This window comes from Schistocerca gregaria, chromosome 1 (assembly GCF_023897955.1).
Source record: "Schistocerca gregaria isolate iqSchGreg1 chromosome 1, iqSchGreg1.2, whole genome shotgun sequence".
Classification (NCBI taxonomy): Eukaryota; Metazoa; Arthropoda; class Insecta; order Orthoptera; family Acrididae; genus Schistocerca; species Schistocerca gregaria.
In genome coordinates this window covers 1,101,347,814-1,101,368,039 of record NC_064920.1, presented here as the reverse complement: position 1 = coordinate 1,101,368,039, position 20,226 = coordinate 1,101,347,814, and the positions used below count along the sequence as shown (strand labels likewise).

At 40.8% G+C, this 20,226-nt stretch overlaps 1 protein-coding gene across 1 annotated transcript in view; it reads right to left on the bottom strand.

Annotated features, from left to right (window-relative positions):
- LOC126282470 (spermatogenesis-associated protein 5-like protein 1) overlaps positions 1–20,226 on the bottom strand; it is a 95,264-nt gene that overhangs the window by 68,168 nt on the left and 6,870 nt on the right. The window contains exon 3 of the mRNA XM_049982130.1: positions 6,476–6,690. Within this exon, the coding sequence (XP_049838087.1) occupies positions 6,476–6,690 (215 nt within the window). The remainder of the gene's footprint in view (positions 1–6,475; positions 6,691–20,226) is intronic.

Here is a 20,226-nt window from a genome sequence, read left to right as displayed (position 1 = left end):
CATCATAATCTGAATGAGGAACTTGAAATTTTCAGCACAGGGCAGGAGCTTGGCTCAAGTTTAAAAGAATTGTTGACCATGCACTGGACAGATAGGTATCCAATAGAGCAGTTCATAATAGGAGAGACCCTCCATGGTATACAGTTACTGCAAAGAAAATTTTAAAGAAACAGATACAACTGCATAACAGGTTTGAAACAAAGCTTAGAGCTGCAGACGGAGATTTGCTGAATTAAACATATTTAGCTGCCAAGAGAGCAACTCGTAAAGCCTTCAGTGACAACCATAACAGAATTTTATCTAATGATATTACACAAAACCCAAAGAAATCCTGGCCGTATGTAACAGCTGTTAGTGGCATCAAAGTTAGTGTCCAGTCACTTGCAAATGACACGAGAACTAAAATTGAGGGTTGCAAAGCAAAACTGGAAATTTTTAACTCCATTTTCAAATGTTCCTTTACAAAGAAAAACCCAGGAGAATTTCTCCAACTTAACCCTCGTAACACTGAAAAGTTGAGTCAAGTAAGTGTTAGTGTCAACGGTGTTGAGGGACAGCTGTAATCATTGAAATTGAACAAAGCTCCAGGGCCCGATGGACAATATTAATAGTATTCTCAGACTTTTTGAGATGATGCAGTTATCTACAATGAAGTACTGTCCGAAAGAAGCTGCATAATTATTCAGTCGGATCTTAAAATTTCAAAGTGGAGCAAAGATTGGCAACTAACTTTCAATGTTCAGAAATGTAAAATTGTTCACTAAAACACACACACACACACACACACACACACACACACACACACACACACACACAAAACAAAACAAAACAAAACAAAACAAAACAAAACAAAACCAAAAACCAAAAACCATGACTATAGAGTCACAGTTGGAATTGGCCAAATCATACAAATACCTGGGTGTAACATTTTGTAGGGGTATGAAATGGAGTGATCATATACGCTCAGTCATGGGTAAAGCTGGTGGTAGACGGTTTTATGGGTGGAATATTGGGGAAGTGCAACCAGTTTGCAATGGATATTGCATACAAACCCCCCATGCAACCCATCCTAGTACATTGCTCAAGCATGTGCGATCCCTACCAAATAGCACTCACAGGGGATATTGAATGTATATCGACGAGGACAGCATAAATGGTCACAGGTTTGTCCGACCCTTGGGAGAGTGCCACAGAGATGCTGAAGTAACTGAAATGTCAGACTCTAAGATACATGTACACTAACCTGAGAAAGCCTACTAACAAAGTTTCAAGAACCAGCTTTTCTTGCAGACTCTAGTAATACATAGCAACCACTCACTTGTCACTCACATAGCAGTCGTAAGGACACAGAAGCACAAAAGCATTCTAACAATCTTTCTTCCTGCACTCCATGCACAAATGAAATGGGAAGAGACCATTTCAATTGGTATAATGGGTATACCCTCTGCCTTGAATTTCAAAATGGTTTACAGAGTATAGATGTAGATGTAGAGGTTGATAAGAATAGCAAAAACCAAGAATTTTTTTAACTTCAAATCAAACAATGGAAAATCCGGGATGGACAGTGACAATTCTTTATCTTCTCCATTTCTGATTTGCCCCAAATACTATTAGATTTCGATGTATTTTGTATGCATTACTCAGCAATTACTACCTGCAATTCAATTTGTCTCAGTTTTTGTAATTCTAATCATATCTAGTTGCAGGAACAATCGAACACAGGAAGTGTTGACAGTGCATCCATGGTACCCTATCCTCGTCCAGCATCAGATTTCTTGTGTAATGTTTTATTTTTTCTCTGAGGCACAGAGGCTGCACAAGACTGTGTCAATTCAGCATCATCGTTTCTGTCAGTTGTTGGAAATGATAAAGCAGTAAACTTTACAAATTATGTTGGCCACAATAAAAATAGTAGCATTTTCATTGCCTGTATATTCAGAATCTTCAAAATCTGAAACCAAACAGTATCATCCATGACTCCTACTGAGCCAGAGTCGTGGAATCATTCATTTAACATTCTAAGAATTTCATTTGTGTCTAAATACCCCGTTATAACCAACTGTAATGAATAAGGCTCCCACAAGACAAATGTGTCTTTTCTGCTACAGATCGAACAAACTTAAACAGGTGAATGAAATTTGTCCTTCAGAGTGTGACCAACCGGCTCTCAAACTTTCCAGAAAAGTGCAGAGGCTCCAGGAAGTGTAGCTGCTGCCCCCTAGTGCCTCAGAGGTGAAGTTCTACCAGCAGAAAGGTAGCTGTGGACGATACGAATAGCTCTCTGCTTCCAAGAAAGTTCTGCAATTTGCGGTACAATGCCTGAATGGGTAAGTGCCACACTACCGCACATGGTCGTAGATTTCTTCTGTTACTTATTGCTTCTTTCACCTATGGCAATGATATGTCAATGTGACATATGAAAATATTCACCACTGTTCCGCATCCACATTAAGCTATGTCTATGTCTAATTTACACAACTGCTCTGGCTCTGCAATTCACATTACATGCTTGGCAGAGGGTTCACAGACCATTTATCAACTGTTCCACTCTTGAATAGCACGTGCAAACATGAGCACTTTAATCTCTCTGTGTGAGCTCTGATTTCTTTTATTTTATTATGAAGGTTACTTCTCCCTAAGTAGATGGGAGGGCATAAAATATTTTTGCATTCGAATGAGAAAACTGTTGACTGAAATTTTGTAAAAAGATCACACTGCAAGCAAAGATATCTTGATTTTAATTACTGCCACAGCTCACTTATCAGGACTTTCTTGCCTTTATTTACTGACTTAAGTTGCTTGACTACAATGATGGTATCCACTTTAAGTAATTAATGTTGTCAGCTGTTCTTGATTTTAATCTACACTGATAATAAAACCGTTTGAACACACTGATCTCTCATAATACTAACCAAATTTTCAAGAAATTTTCACAGGTAACTGAAACAAAGCTTGGAGCAACGTATAGGCTTTATTTCATCAAAATCTGATCATGAAAAAGATATTTAATATAACGTCACATAGGGAAAAAGCTACTTACTCTTTGAAAAAGCTACTTACTCTTTGAAAGAGCTACTTACTCTTTGAAAGAGCTACTTACTCTTTGAAAAAGCTAGTTATTCATTAACGTTTGAACTGTATCACATTTGTGAAGGTATTTTCATCAATGGATATTGTCTTCACAATACAGTTCAACGTAATGAATACAGGCTTATACTCTTACAATCCTCAATGTGTAACTCATATTTCCATACTAATATCATTAAATGCGAAAATAACTGTCTGTTATGTTTTCAAGACTGAAACACAGAATTGATTTAAATGAAATTTGGTATGAAGGTAGCTTAAAGCCTCAAGAAGAATGAAGGCTACTATAGAGTGTGAGGAAGAGGATGGAACATTTTTAACATCAGTTAACCCAAGTTATGTTAATAAACTATTAAATGTGTTGTATAATGTGCGTTTTGTATGCTGTATAGTTACTTCAGTAGCATGATACATATGCGACATATGCGCAGCAGCAATGCTACTTATTCATTCATCAGTATGCTACCCTGTCGTGCACTGGGGCAGTGCACCTGCAAGGAAGAGGGAGGGGGGGGGGGGGGGGGTAAATCGCCTCAGCAGTTGTACTCATCGGAACAGGAAGAGATGTGAGGGTAGGTGACTTAATTGCACGTACAATGACTTACTCGCCACCACTCGCCGTAACACAACTACTGAGAAACAAGTGCAGCCTTGGGTAATGGCTAGTTCTGGAATATGTATTTCATCTTCTTAGCTGACTGATTTTTGGAAAACCATGTTTAGTAACCCAATGTTAAGGCGCTGTCATCAGTAACACTGCCATTTCCATCACAGCGTGGAGGTACTGAGTGTACCTTGCCACTGATATACTTTACATATGAGCAGGATCTCTGGATTTTCTGCCAGAGTTTGAGAGAGTTACATTGTGGAAACTGTTAAAAGTATCTTGTGCTGAAGTCTCTGCTAAATTTCAAGCTTCCATAAAATATTGTCTTAGATTAAATTTGGTATGTTTTTTCGTTGCTTCTACAAAGTGCCCTTATCTACTTTGTGTACAATTATGGATCTAATACATCTCTTATTAATTTACTTGGTATGAATCTCTTCATGCCCATCAATGCTATTTCTTTTAATTTAAGCCACATCTGATCTACGCTTACACAGTTTGGAAGAAATGGAGACTGTCTTAGGAACACCTCAAGTGAATTTTTGTCTGCTTTTTTAAAAATAAGATGTATGTTGTGTATATTTTTAGTGGCTTTGGATGTCGCAGATTCAGTCTCACTACAACCATGTGGTCATTAATCACTGTATCTGTCACAACAAACAGTATTTGCTGAGGATTGTTTGTTGTAAAGAGGTCAAGTATGTTATCTCAACTATTCTTCATGAGAACTCATGAATTAATTGCCCTAAATAATTTTTGGAGAATCCCTTTTAATACGCTCTGAATGATGTTTTATGCCTACCATCAACTTTTAACAAGTATTTTCGTCAACATACTGAAGGTAAAAGGAAGCGAATATTAATTTATTCCTCTAGCCAAACTAAGTTGCAGCAACTATCTACTTCAATTTCACAAAAATATAACCAAGTTCTAATAGCAACAAACGTAACACCAACAACCACATTCTTTCGAAACACGATTAGATCCTTGTTAAAAACTTCTGCTGAACTTGTCTCCAGATTTAGCCAGCTACAATGATTTTCTGATTCAGTTCTTTCTACTGGCACCTGCAGCTCTAATTCTTTCCTAATACAGTTATGATAATTTACAAACATAATACCAATGTTTCCCATGGCTACCCTCCTCACATGTTTGACTTCCATCCTTCAAGACAGAATTTCTATTTTTATACTTCCGCAATACTGTCACCTAGTGTGTGTAATGAACCCCTGACCTATGAAGTGGAATCCAACAACACTCCTCCCCCAAAATCCACCATATGGTACAAGTCAAAGAATCTGCAACCTACACGATCGCAGAAACGTCAGCCTCTTATTCGGGCCCTCTGCTCAGCTCTGTAGCAAACGTTCACCATCATTCCTGTCAACTACAAAGTGTGAGCTCCACCTTCATTTTCCACATTTTCCAAACAAGACATCCCCTCATATCTGACATGGTAAGTCAGTTCAAATGTCAGAGGAAGGTAAGTGCGTTACCACAGCCAAATGGACTAGTAAAAGCAAAGCACTGTTGTGCTCAAACCAATCTTCATACCGGGAGAGCTTAACATTTTTATACTTCTTACAAATACTTCTTTTTTCCTTTATTTTCTGAAACATTACATGTGATAGTCATAATGATAAGCTAACAGCATTAAACTGTTGCGATCCTGTTCCTCATTTCAATGAGGTATGAAGTTTGACTGCAGTTGTATATTTACAAACGGAACTGAAATTTGCTAACAAATCAACAGGTCTGTCAAGAAAAAATAAAGCCTTCATATAAATGAGGTGCTCCTACCACCATTATGATAACTCTATATTGCATCACATAAAATGAAAAACAAATATGTATATGCTAATGTGTGCCAATCAGTACAGTAACAGTTTGCTGATAACTAGTCCAACGCCATTTCTTTTAAGGAGATGCAGAGGCCACCCTGGATTTTCCTTTGTTCAATTTCTTCTAATTATGATGAGCATCATAACTTGAATGTTGTTGATTTCAATGTAAATACACAAGCAGCATAAAACACCAATACATTATCCTAGCAACAGAAGTTAATTATTGAATTTTTTACAGTGCTGATTCACCCAGTAACCACTCCGATAAATATATATGTAGCATGTCCACTTCTAAATTTAGCAATGGGCTAGACATTCCAGCCTTTCTTCCAAATATCTGGTATCTTAGCAAATCTATTTCTGCTATGGAATATAAATTTCTACACATTGACAACTAATCCTAATAATTATGTTAACCTAATGCAGCAATTCGTTTGTTGCAATGTCATGTACCCATAGTATATAATTAGCAAGGTACTTTCTGCTGGTGGCACAAAGTGATAATTACTCCCTTAAAGCCTGAATGTTTCAGATATGCTGTTATCACAAGCAATAATCATGCAACATACATTGTAACTGATAGAATGAACACATTCTACAGTGCCAGTAGAAGCCACCACGCTGCTTCTAAGGATGAGGCAGGGAGAAGCATAAAAGAACTACTGCAACAGGTTAATGTAGAAGCTGAGATTTGCATCAGTGTAAAAGAAATCAGTTGTAGGTTAGCTATGCATGTTGGAATCTCGATGTGTACTGCATTCTGAATTTAATACAAACAAACACAGAAAATAAATATTTATCTGACTACCGTCTATGTCCCTACACATCACTACACCTCGGGCACATTCATGGATATTTAATGCTATGGGACTCTCAATACTGCTACAGGAAATAATATTTGAGACATATATTATCTCTGGGCTCACAGGACACTCACCTCAGTGGACAACCTGCCTGGTCGCCTCAGAGCAGGATCCAGATCACCAGGGCGTGTCACTGTAGCAATGACCACCAACCCTGGAACACTGTCAGCACGTTCCAGGAGCAGAGCAAGTTCTCCTGCTACTCTTCTCATGACACTTGCACTTTCAGAGCGCTCCTGTGATCTTCCAAACAGGATGTCGATGGCTTCCAACACCAGCACGCAGACACCTACGATTACAGCTTCTTAACTTCAGCCAGTCTTGGAAAAAACTACAGCATTTACATTTCAGAAATTATTGGGTGCATTAAAGAAAGCTAATAATATTAATGACAGCAGTGCACAGTTATTAATTAGGATCTCTAAATATGGAATGAAAGGAGAGATGAAAAATATATAATTTTATTAAGAAACGCGACTTGAAAATTAGTTACAAATCTATGGAGTGCAAATTCTGCAAGCAATATGCATCTTTTGTCTTGAATCTACATAATCAAATAATTTATATTAAAAACAAAGATTCCAAGACTTACCAAGCGGGAAAGCGCCGGCAGACAGGCACAATGAACAAAACACACACACAGAATTACTAGCTTTCGCTCCCGGGATTGGAATGACTCCTTACCCTCTCCCTTAAAACCCACATCCTTTCGTCTTTCCCTCTCCTTCCTGAAGAAGCAACCATCGGTTGCGAAAGCTAGTAATTCTGTGTGTGTGTGTGTGTTTTGTTCATTGTGCCTGTCTGCCGGCGCTTTCCCGCTTGGTAAGTCTTGGAATCTTTGTTTTTAATATATTTTTCCCATGTGGAAGTTTCTTTCTTTTTTAATCAAATAATTTGTATGAGTTAATCATAAGAAATGTTTAATATTCTTTAAATTAGCAGAGATTCCTAATACCCTACTTCACTTCTGATGGAAGCTTTGAGACATATGCAGAACATAGAGAACAGCACAAAAAACCTAGATTAAGAGGCAAAGTTAACTTGGAAAGTATTTTTGCGTATTTTATTGTGCTTGTTAAAATCGGACTCCAATTGAAACTGATTTTTATTTTTTTACAACAAATAGAATTAAGGAATAAATGTACTGAGAGATGAGTGCAGGATTCGAAGGAATTTCAAGAAGCTTCTGCAAGGAGTGTGGTTATTCGCATTCCACAATATCTAGTTGATTTCTCCAGAACATAGGACAACAGGGAGTGAAAAACATGTAAAATTATTCAACACAATGAGAGTTAATTCTGACGGCAAAAACAGAACAATACTATTCAGATAGGCATTCGAACCATTAGCTATATTTGGACACTAAGACTATTACAATTATGCAATTGTGAAACATTACAGTTTAACACCCATTAAAATGACATACCCAGTTGACAATAGGAGCAGAACCAATAGCAAACCCTGTGCGACATCTCATTTTGTATATCCCCATTCTGAATTCAATTTTATTCCTGTGGTGCAGTCCATAAATGTGGTGTACAACTCCATCAGTGCAAAAGAACGGAAGTCTTGCTCTAACTTTACAGTGCATGAGAGTCTTATCAAAGCCACTTAATATACTAACAGTATAATTTGTCTTGTTTAGCTCTTGCACGTATTCATTTGTATAGTCATGTATGGCTTTTTCTAAGGAGACTCTTGTACTATAGCTATCACTGCACAGAGTTTAGTTTGTGAGTTGTAACAAGCTTCTGACCAGAGGTGAATTATTTTGACTCACTGTGTGTATTTTAGCTTAAATTCTTAAATTTCTTTGTGTGTGTGTGTGTGTGTGTGTGTGTGTGTGTGTGTGTGTGTGTGTGTGTGTGTGTGTGTGTGTGTGTCTACTGTACCGGTAGTCAATCTGTTCCATAAAACCCACTAGCGGGTGTTCCAGCTTTCACAGTAGGTGTTAGGGATTTTAAAAACATTTTCATTATGTTTTTCATAAAATTTTGACAAAGTAATTGTTAAATAATTATAATTTATAAGTTTAACTTGCTGTAACTCTGCTTTATAGATTTTATGAAGTTAAGTTACTTCCTAATTTATAAGTCGTCATTACTGTAGATCTGGTTGGCAGTTAGAAAATTTTACAACTAACAAAGGTACAAAAGCTAGAAGTAGATAAAGTAGATAAAGTCTGAGCCGCCCCCCCCCCCCCCCCCCCGGTCTAGCATATTTTTCCACCATCCTTAGTGTGGATAAGGACTCCGATTGCTGCATTCAGATATGAGCCAAGTTGTTGACCTTTCGCTCAAACCTCCAGTCGGTGCTGGCTACGGTCACACTGGTTGAGGCTGTTGCAAACGGATATCACGCAGGGGACCAAACGAGGCAATTTGAGATATGTACAGTACTTTCCAAATTTCCCCCCCCCCCCCCTCAGTCCACTACTATGACTGTCTCTGTTATTGCCTCTACTGACTGTGGCGCCCCCATCCATGGGTGAGTGAAAAACGGCAAAATGCCTTTAGGGCTGGAGGGGTAGGACATAATTGAATGGCCCTCCCAGTTTTTTTGACAAACAGATTTCAGTTGTTATCAGTGGCTAACACACATCCTGAGGCAGATGAAGTTGCTTGCCCTGTTTCATAGGAACCCTCTTGGCCCCCAAGATCTTGGCACCCACAGATGGTGGGATTGCTGATAGTTCGGAGCTCCAGAGTTTCATGTATAACAGGACCCCTTAGATATATGGCTACAAAGAGGGGAAAGAAATTCAGTGTTCACTGTGTGCATACTGGCACATTTCATTTCAGATATGGAACGATTGCTTCTGGACACTTTCAAGAGCACAAGTTGCAGCCAACTGCAAATGGTCGCTCATATTGGAACTAATGATGTGTTCCTATTTGAACCGGAGGAGATTCTCTCCAGTTTTGGATGGTTATCTCAATTGCTAGTCTTGTTTGCAATATAAATGCACAGTTTTCCATTGGTAGTGTTGCAGATAGGGCCACTGGTAGACCCTCGGTACAGAGCTGAGCCTGAAACAGAGGCTCGGTTGGTCCTGCGACTGTAGGTTCCAGGTTCCTCAACTTGTGCCATAGGTTGGTAAGGTTGCGGGTTCATCTTAAGAGGTCTGGCATCCACTACACAAAGGAGTTGGCTACAAAGGTAGCAGGGGCTGTGTGGGATGGACTGGGCAGTTATTTTAGGTTAGGAGGTCTCAGCCTCAGTCCCCTAGGCTGCAGGACCAACACAAGATGAGGGTAGACACAGCAACAATCAGTATTGCAGTCATAAATTGTCGTAGCTATGTCAGGGAAGAACCAGAGCTCAAAGCGCTAATAGAAACCACTAGTCATCAAATCATTATGGGTACCTACAGCTGGCTAAAGGCAGAGAGAGGCTCAGCCAAAAATTTTTACAAAAGGACCTGAAAGTGTTCAGAAAGGATAGGTTAAAGAGTGCACAAAATAACGTGGCCAGTAGATGTGAAATCGACAGAGCAGTCGTGGCGAGAGCAATAGTGACAGGAGTTACAGGCAGGCTCCGCAGGGGAAATGGTGAGCGCTGTTTTGGAAGTGCCATTCTAAACTGAAGCCAACATTAACATTTTTTTGTAAATATTAAGTGGAGTTCCTTCTCCGTCCACACTTGCAAGATGGTCGTTCAAGATCTACTGTCACCTCTGCTTTGGCCAGTATCTAAAACCTGTCCCACAGGAAATGCAACAAAAGCGGCAACACTAAAAACACTGATGGGACATTTTTGTCCCATAGCAAAATTTTAGCCCCTTTCCCTTTTCTAACCACTTTAGGAAGTGGACAAGGGTTCATGACTTTTAATATTCCTTAGCCTGTTACTTTTTGAAATAACAGTCAATGCTATCAAATGCATAGTCCTCAAGAAAAAATAATAAATACCTCAAATTGTTGATGGGACATTTTTGTCCAATTGTGTAAATTAAGTGCTGCCGATTGCTACTCGTCGTTGGCACCCCTTACTGCGCCTGCTGATGCAATGCAGGTATGATACTGTAAGTGCAGAGTCTTTGAGAGAACAGAACTTTATACAAGTAAGAGGAACAGACACTGAAATAAAGTAAGATAACCTGCTGTCACAGTCTCATGGCTGAGCAAATGTCAGCTTTGAAAAATAATATTGAAGAAGTTGAATCTGAAGGAGAAGACATTGGCATATATTGACTTATTCTGATTCTAATACAAAACAAAGTACAGCAGGGAGCTCGAATGCATCAGAGGGCAGCAAGGAAGATTCTTATCTCCATGCGCGTACAACAACACAAACTGTCCATTTGCATGAATGGACACAGGCAGACAGTGTTTGTTGGTAATGAGGATCACCCTGTGGCTAAACATGTCTTGGTGCACGGCCAGCACATCTTGGCACAGTGCTACACCGTCCGGGTTATCTGGATACTTCCCATCAACACCAACCTATCCGAACTCCGGAGATGGGAACTTGCCCTTCAACATATCCTCTCTTCTCGTTATCCACCAGGCCTCAATCTCCGCTAATTTCAAGTTGCCGCCACTCATACCTCACCTGTCATTCAACATCATCTTTGCCTCTGCACTTCTGCCTCGACTGACATCACTGCCCAAACTCTTTGGCTTTAAATTTGTCTGCTTGTGTCTGTGTATATATGTATGTATGGATGGATGGGTGTGTGTGTGTGTGTGTGTGTGTGTGTGTGTGTGTGTGTGTGTGAGAGCGTGCGCGCGCGGGCGGGCGCGCGCTAGTATACACCTATCCTTTTTTCCCCCTAAGGTAAGTCTTCCTGCTCCCGGGATTGGAATGGCTCCTTACCCTCTCCCTTAAAACCCACATCCTTTCATCTTTCCTTCTCCTTCCCTCTTTCCTGACGAAGCAACCGCCAGTTGCGAAAGCTCGTAATTTTGTGTGTGTGTTTGTGTGTCATTTTATTGTGCCTGTCTACTGGCGCTTTCCCGCTTGGTAAGTCTTGGAATCTTTGTTTTCAACAACATAAAAGGTAAGAAATAAGACATCCATCAGATGGCATATTTCTGCTTTACTGGCGAATATGTTACTGAACATATTCAAACATGAACTGAATACTGGCCCTTGGAAAATTGGGAGGTGATAAATGGTCATTACCATTACTTTTAAAATGTGTGACGTCATGTAATCACTTCAGGCAAATCACGAGGTTGCAGCATAGTGCCAAAGCATGCATATTCCTTCTTCGTATATTTGTGTTGACGAGCAGTAGTTGCCTTCCAGTTATAGATGTTGGACCAGTCATTTCATGGCTTGAAAACCTAACAAGTATGGGATGGCTGTCGATAAAGATTGCAAGTATATGGTAAATTCTTTCCCGTATCTACGTAAAAATGAAACTAATCCTGGTGGAGAAATTTCTTAGTCATTTCGTAGTGAATAAACTTGTAGGATCATATCCAAATAAAGGAAGCAGCAATTCTCAATATGACAACTACTTCAGCTTTCACTAGTACTACATGTGAGGGGGGGGGGGGGGTATAAAAAAATAAAAAATAATGGAGGGATGGACTTAAGTCCATGACGAGAACCTATGCAAGGCTGTTATCTTTCAAAAATGTCTGTATAATCCTCAAACTGTATCAATGAAAGACAGAAAAGAATGTAATAATTCTCATTTCTTCCCACACAGGTATTCTGTTGGGACTGAGGAGTTAAAAGCTGATACAGTGACATGTTACATTGAAACTACATACGGAGTAAATGTCTTTGAACAGAGGGTCTGCAAGTATTCTGGTGGAAGAAGGTGGCCTATTCATACTTTCTAAAACATTCTAGATTTAGCAGGCATCAATGATCAGGTAATCAACAATGAAACTTCAAACATCAAAATACCAAAAGAGTATTTCCTTCTCAAGCTCGCAGCATACCTCTATGTCACAGCTGTAACTAACCACAGTGAATCATCAGATGCAGGTGGAAGTCACTTGCTAGGTGTGAAAATCATAGAAAGATGGGAAAAGTTTTATATAAATGTACTGCGCATGACAAAGTAGTTTGTAAGAAACATGTTGATACAGTTTCCCCTGTCTAAATCACAACGCTCACTCTACAGACAACACTGATCAGTAGGTATCTAAACAGAACATATTTACTTACTCAGGTGGTAAAGGTTATCTTTACATATTGTGTATCAAACTGTACAACAGTATCAAAGTATGGAAATCTATGTTACCTGTTCCTGCTTACTTTTAGACAATACTTGTATTTTTGGCTTGGATGTATTTCTATAAAAACACAAGATATCCTCTATTATACACAGATTTCTAGTTTTTGCATATTTAAACTGATTCAGACACAAAAATAAGAAAATATCCAATGTTTAGAATTAAAACAAAATAACAGACAATTAGAGTAACTATCTGTTACAGAAAAACTCATCCCCTACAACTAAAAAAGACTTAAAACACATTGACTTGTGAAGGGACATTTTTGTCTCAGCAGTGGTCCTAGGGAGCTCGGAAAATCTGGTGGCTCTAGTGCTAAATACCGATGGTGGTGGAATGTTTGTTGGTTCGAAGTTGTTTACCTAATAGTAAAACTGAATTATGTAGTTCTTGTGAGCTGGTAGAGGAACAGACTATACTTGACAACCGGAATAAATTATTAATTAGTTTCTATTACTGACACCTGACTCAGATGATTCAGTTGGTGAACAGTTCAAAGAAACCTTAACTCATTTCAAAGAAGTATCCCACTCACACAATAAATTACAGTTTGTGGAGATATCAATGTAGCCTCAATACACTGCTGAAAATACACGTTTAAAATCAGTGGTACGCGTAAAATATCATTTTAAATATTACTAAATGCATTCTCCAAAAATTATGAACAATTACTTATGAGACCACTCAAAGTGTAAACTGTTTTGAAAACTTACTTGACCTCTTGCTAAAAAATAATCTTAAGCAAATAGGGAGCATTGTGACATACAGGGATTAGTGACCTCAAGGTCACTGCAACAAGACTGAATGCCATGAACTTCCAAATCCAACAAAAATAAACACAAAATACACCACTTTATTTAAATTTCTGTCATGGATGGATGGACTGATGGGGTTAAAGAGACCTAACTACAAGGTCATCGGCCCCTTAATCCTTTGGGAGTCAGACAGGGAGTAGTCCCCAGAGAGAAAGTACACTGAAGGCAAATTCCAAAGGACTCGACTGTATCCGAGAAACAAGAAGCCTGAGACACAGAAGCACGTTGAAGTGAATGAGGGACAAAAGGATGAAGATGGGAGTGGAAGAGTTGCCCCACCCGAAAGCAGCTGGCAGCCCCCTGAACATGTTATGCGTCCGGAGACACCTGCTGCATCCAACTGGCACTTCCAAACCCTCCATTACCATAAGAAAACAAACTACACACAGACAGGATAAAACATCAGGAAAGGGTACAATGACAACGAGTCTATCAAGCAATGACAAATATAAAAGAAGAAGAAGAATTAAAAACTTGGGAAGGGCAGGAGCCAGGCTGGACCACCGAGCAAGGGCAGCCATGGGCCCCTAACGTCAGAGCATGTGATGGGGAGCCCTCCAATCTCTCAATTGGCCAATTAGGCTGATGTGTCCTACATCACAATGAGTAAGGGGGGAAAAAAAAAAAAAAAAAAAAAAAAAAAAAAAAAAAAAAAAAAAAAAAAAAAAAGGAGCAACATAAAACCAAATCAGCCACTTTGGCATCATCCGCCAGCACCAGAGGTAGCGTATCAGCAAGCTTAAGGTTTTGCCATAGGGTGGACAAATTAGGGCAGTCAAATAGGATGTGGGCCACCGTGAGACAAACACCACACTGAAGGGGGGAGGAGGAGGGGTGTATCCTCACACTAGATGATGTGGCTGTCAATCAGCCAACTGTGCAAGTGTGGACAATGCGCAACGGACAGTACGTTCCTGTGAGAACAAAGGAAGGACTGCCACATGGTCATGGTCTCTTATTTTTTGCAGTTTATTTAGAGAAACCAACAATTATCGGCGTTGAGTCGACTGAAGGTCCATTTCCTTCTTCACCAAAGTCAGCATCATGGTAGCCAACATGGCAAACAGATCAGTATGTTCATTCCCTGGGATCCCAATGTGACCAGGGGTCCATACAAAGATGACCATCCGTCCAACATGGTGGTCATACGGAAGATCCTGGAAAATCACAATTAATGCATTTCGAGAGTAGCACTGGCCGACAGCCTGGAGATTACTCAAGGAATCACTATCAAGTAAGAATGACTCACCAGTGCAAGAACAAAAGTAGCCGATGGCTACCAATTCTGCAGTCAATACAATGCATCCGTTTGACAGGGAGCGTAGTTCGGTCCACCTTTCATGTGTATAAGCAAATCCAGTTCATCCGTCGGCAGTAGTCATCAGTGTATACCATGTCTGAACTTAGAAATGTGTCAAAGATTTCCAGAAACAGGCCGCAAAAATCCGTAGGGTCTACTGAGTCTTTCAGTCTAAAGGAGAGGTCAAAGCAGATCCAATGACATGGAGGCACACGATTTCTCCCCGACACGAAGCGACAGTGAGAAAGATGGAGTTCAGAGCAGAGACTATGTATACCACCTGCGATTGTGACTCCAGGCCTTGGCCTCTATCATGGAATCTAGATCTTTCTACCAGCTAAAAGGATGCTCAGAGGAGCATTGAGTTTGTGTTGCACAGTTGAGCAGCAGTTGTTTGAGCCTAATATGTACGGGAGGGATGCCAGCCTCCATAAGTACATGGGGCTAATCCGAAAGACACCTGTTACAAGTCCATCCCCACAACAGCGTATTTGGGTCCAGCACAGCCATTATCCAGGTTCCCATAATCAGGTTGTGACAGGTTCAAAATTTTGTAGAGCCACAAAAGTGTAGAGTGGTCTGCACCCCAGCTGGTGTTACTGAGAAAGGGAGAAGAGTATTAAAGTATGACCAGCATGACTGCTTAAGTTGCCATAGATAGGGTAGACATGTCAACTGGGCATTGAAGGCCAATCCCAAAAAACAATAAGACTCCACCACCCTGAGCATTTTGTCCCTGAGGTAGCGTTCTGGCTGGGTATGGACAGTACAATGGCGACAGAAGTGCACAACAAGTCTTGGTGGCAGAAAACCAGAAGCTATGGGCAGAGCAACTTTTGTATGGTACCCTGCAGTTGGTGTTGCGTGTTGAGGAACAATAATAGATGCAAAAGTTGTCAGCATACAGGGAGGATAAAACTGCAGATACCACAGCTGCAGCTAGACCAATGATGAACACTAGAAAAAGAGGCACACTCATTACAGAGTGCTGTGGGACCAAATTCTCCTGTACAAAAGTACTGCTGTAGGAAACACCAAGTTAAACTCAGGAAGACAGCGAGACAAGAAGTTCTGGATTAAAATCGGAACTTGGCCCGGCAGACTCCACTCATGCAGGGTAGCAAAAACATGGTGACAGCATATGGTGTCTCACATCCTACACAAATCAAAGAAGACAGCAATGCGATGTTGAAGGTGAGCAATAGCTGACCAAACAGCAGACTCCAGGCAGACTGAATTGTCAGCAGTAGAATGGCCTTGGCGAAAACTGCCCCAATACAGCCAAAAGACCTTGAGATTAAAGTTACCAACACAGCCATCAGCTCACCTTATGTTCAAGCAACCTGCAGACAACATTACTGAGGCTAACTGAGCAATAGCTGACCAGTTTGAAGGGGTGTATACCCGCTTTCAGTACTGGGACAATCACATGTTCTTGCCACTGGGACGGGAACTCACCCTTGCTACTTGAGAGCAGCAAGGATATGACATTGGCAATCCACTGATAACTGTTTTGAGCATTTGGCTGTGAACGTGGTCAGTCTGGCCCTGGAGCCATGTCAGGCCAGAGTGCTAGAACAATGAGGAATTCCCATTCACTGAATGGAGCATTCTAAGATTCCAGGTGACATGTAGTAAATGGTAAAGAAAGTCACTCTGCCACTGTCTGAGGGACAAAACACAGGATGACAATTCTCAGACGCAGGGGCTCGAGCATAATGAAATGCAGAATGTTTGGCAATAGCATCTGTTTCAATGTAGACATCAACATTCACAGAGGTACCAGGTACAACCCTGGAGTACTGGTGTTCATAGACAGATCGAATCTTGGCCCCAACCTATGAAGAAAGAGCACATGGTGCAATGGTAGCAAGTCATTTTATGAGATGGTGGTCCACGGCACAAAGCCATTTAAAGGCAATGAGGTGCTCCATCGACAGATGTCACTTATGGCGTTAGAGAGCCCACCCATCTGCAATCTCTAATGGTAAAAGTTATTTTGGTGGTCCACCGAGATACTGTCTACCAGTGGGGGATCCCAAGGAAGAGGATGGTGGTGATGGTTTTTTGTTGTTTTTTATGTGGGTTTAGGGAGCAAAACATCTAAGGTCATAAGCATCCAGTATAGAACCATAGAATGCTGGGACCATGAGGGTAAAAAACCGTTTCGATGTCCAATACAGAAAGGAAAGACAAATCTAAAATGTACGACGTTACGGAAGAGTATCTGAAAGATGTCAACTAGACACCGGAGTCATCAGGTAGAAATGAAATCTCTTTTGTCAAATTACTGCTTTGTAAAAAACTTAAAACGCGAGGCACAGCTCGCACGTCATCTGCTAAAATGTCCGGCAAAGCAGGCGGCAGCCCGACCCTGAGGCGTAAGTGGCTAAAATAGGGGCAGAGGATCAGGAAATGGCTAGCTACAGAATAGACAGCTCGGTGCAGGGTCACTGCTCAACAAGTGGTGGTGACTAAAGCAACAGTGCCCTATTCACAACCGAGCTAACATTATTTCCTCACGGCGAAACAGCTGGGAGAGGTTTGACTTATCTGAGTCTGTTCCCATGAAGGGAGCGCCAATGGTCATGCCATAGTGACGTGATACGCTGATAGAGAAAATTACGAATATCTTATGAGGGACCAGAGTAAGAGGTGGGCCGACCGAGATGGACTGCGGCCTTGGCTGCAGCAGCAGCAGCAGCATCATTCTGAGGCACACCAACATGACCAAGAACCTACATGAACATCACTTGGGCTGCCCCTTTTGGGAACAAATGGAGGCAGTTCTGGATCCATTGAACGATGGGGTGGACTGGATCTGGAGGGAGTCGGAGCAGATCACACAGAAAGTGAGCTGGTGCCTCCGGACATAGTGAACAGCCTGATAAAGGGCGAAAAGCTCTGCTGTAAAAATTGTGCACTGGTTGAGAAGCCGGTATTGAAACTTATCATCCCTGATGACAAAAGCACAGCCAACACCGTGGGCAGACTTGGAACCTTCAGTGTACAAAAATATGCTTTCGGCAAGTTGTAAGAGAATTTTTGCGGCGATAGGCCAGCTCGGGTGTTGAATCCTTCAGAACTGAGGTCAAAATGAAAACAAACCTGTGCCTGAAGTCAAGGTGGTTAAGGGCTCTCCGCAATTCGGAAAGTGGCAGCTGCTGAAGCATGTGACAAAAGCGGACGCCGGGAGGCCGCAGAGAAGAAACGTACATCTCATATTGGCAGTCAAGAATGTCGTAAAAAAAAAAAAAAGGGTCAAAGGTTGGGTGGCCTGGCATGGAAGAAAGCCGACACACATACCTACTGAGTCGGATGTCGCGCCCATATGACAGAGGTAGTTCACCGGCTTCTGCATATAGACTCTCAACTGGGCTAGTACAGAAGGCACCAGTGGCGAGACGGATCCCCAAATGGTGGATTGTATTAAGATGGCGTAAGATAGATGGCCGTGCAGAGGAGTAGACAATGCATCCATAATCCAACTTGGAGCAGACAAGAGATCGATAGAGGTGGAGGAGGACAGTCCAGTCAGCTCCCCAAGAGGTACCACTCAACGTGATAGTTTGAGGTGAGGAGTGTCTGACATCATGGTAATTAGCACCCTGACAAAAAGTCAGCACACTAATCTTGTGGGACCAAGGAAGAGGGGATCACCAAGTCAGCTGCCAAGAGAGTGGCTGCAGTTGCACTCTGGTCAACTGCATCAATACCGCCATGTGGCATGATGTGAAGGGCAATAGCATGATGAAAGCATCCCAACCAGCTTTGGAGAGAGCCCATCTGAGTGGACACACAGGCAAGTAATGCCAAAGGAGGGTCAAAACGAATAGAAAATGATCAGTGTCACACAGGTCATCATGGTAACCATTGCACAGGTACCTTCCCCTCACCCTCACAATGAAATGGCTACCCTGCTGGATTTTCGATGTAGCACCTTTTCAAAAAGAAGGATGCAAAGAGAGAATACCACAAATGTGGAACACAGGCCACAATGGACAAGCTTCCCTGCATTGTACGGACTTATGTAAAATTTAGGAATGAAGTACCAAGTCAGACTTGATAACGGGACCATATAATTAAAATGAAAAGGTATAGAGGGCTGGAAGGTAAGAAAACTTATGTCCAAAACACAAACCAGATCCAAGCACAAATGACACCAAGAAGAGCGTCCAATGGAAAAGTAATCAAAACAGAATAATAGAAAGACAGACTTGCAGCACAGAAAGGGAAATAGCACCGCAAGGGCTGAGGGCCACTGGTGCTCAGGCAAGTACTTACAAAAGAGCTGAAAGGGGCAGAGAGTGGGGTTGACGTAGTTGCATGCAATTTATACGGGTGACAAGTTTCGAACAAAGCCATTCATTTTCAAACCAGACCCACACTAAAACTGCTTGTCACAGCAAAATCTCACTGATATACTTTGGTAATGTCACACAACACACAGTCCTACAAACAGATATGGAGTCTCTTATTACCTGTGTGACACAGTCAACAGATTGAACACTCATTTGCACTCTGTTGAATGTATTATGCCTGTAATAAGATCACTCCATGTTTATTTAAGGACTATGTGTTGTTTGGATGTTACCCAAGTACATCACTGGGATTTTGCTTTGATAACACTTTCAGTCCAACTTTGGTTTGAAACTAGTCACCACTATGAACTAGATGCAACTGTAAGAGATTTAAATGTAAGTTGTTGCTCTTTCTCCAACAAATTGTCAGAATTACATAAACAAAATATATCTATTTAAGGTAGCAGATAAAAATTCTGCTTGACGTCCTTCTGAAACTCTCTTTCCACTCCATCCAAATTAAGGATATAAATTTAGAGCGGATATGGCTTAAATTCAAAGAAATACTATCAGCAGCAATTGAGAGATTTATTCCACATAAATTAATAAGTCTGGTACTGATCCACCATGGTACACAAATAACGTCAGAACACCGTTGCGGGAGCAATGAAAAAAAAGCATGCCAAATTGAAAAGAATGCAAAATCTTCGAAGTTGGCAATGTTTTACTGAATCTCGAAACTTAGCACAGACTTTAATGCAAATGCTTTTAATAACTTTTACAATGAAACTCTGTGTCCAAACTGGGCAGAAATCCAGAGAGATTCTGGTCATATGCAAAATACAGCAGAAGCAAGACACAATCAATACCTTCACACTGCCTCTAAAATAGAATTACTGAACACAATTTTCCAAAATTCCTTTGCTAAAGAAGAAGTAAATATGCCAGAATTCTAACCAACAACAGCTGCCAAAATGACATCCTCAGTGTAGCGAAGCAACTTAAATCATTTAATAAAGCAAGTCTGCTGGTCTAGATTGCATACCAATTAGCATGCTGTCAGAAAATGCTGAGACAATAGCTTCATACTTAGTAATCACATATAATTACTCACTTGACGAAAGAATGTGCCTGAAAACTGGACAATTGCATAGGTCACACCAATACTCAAAAAGGAAATAGGAGTAACCCCACAAGTTACAGATCTAAATC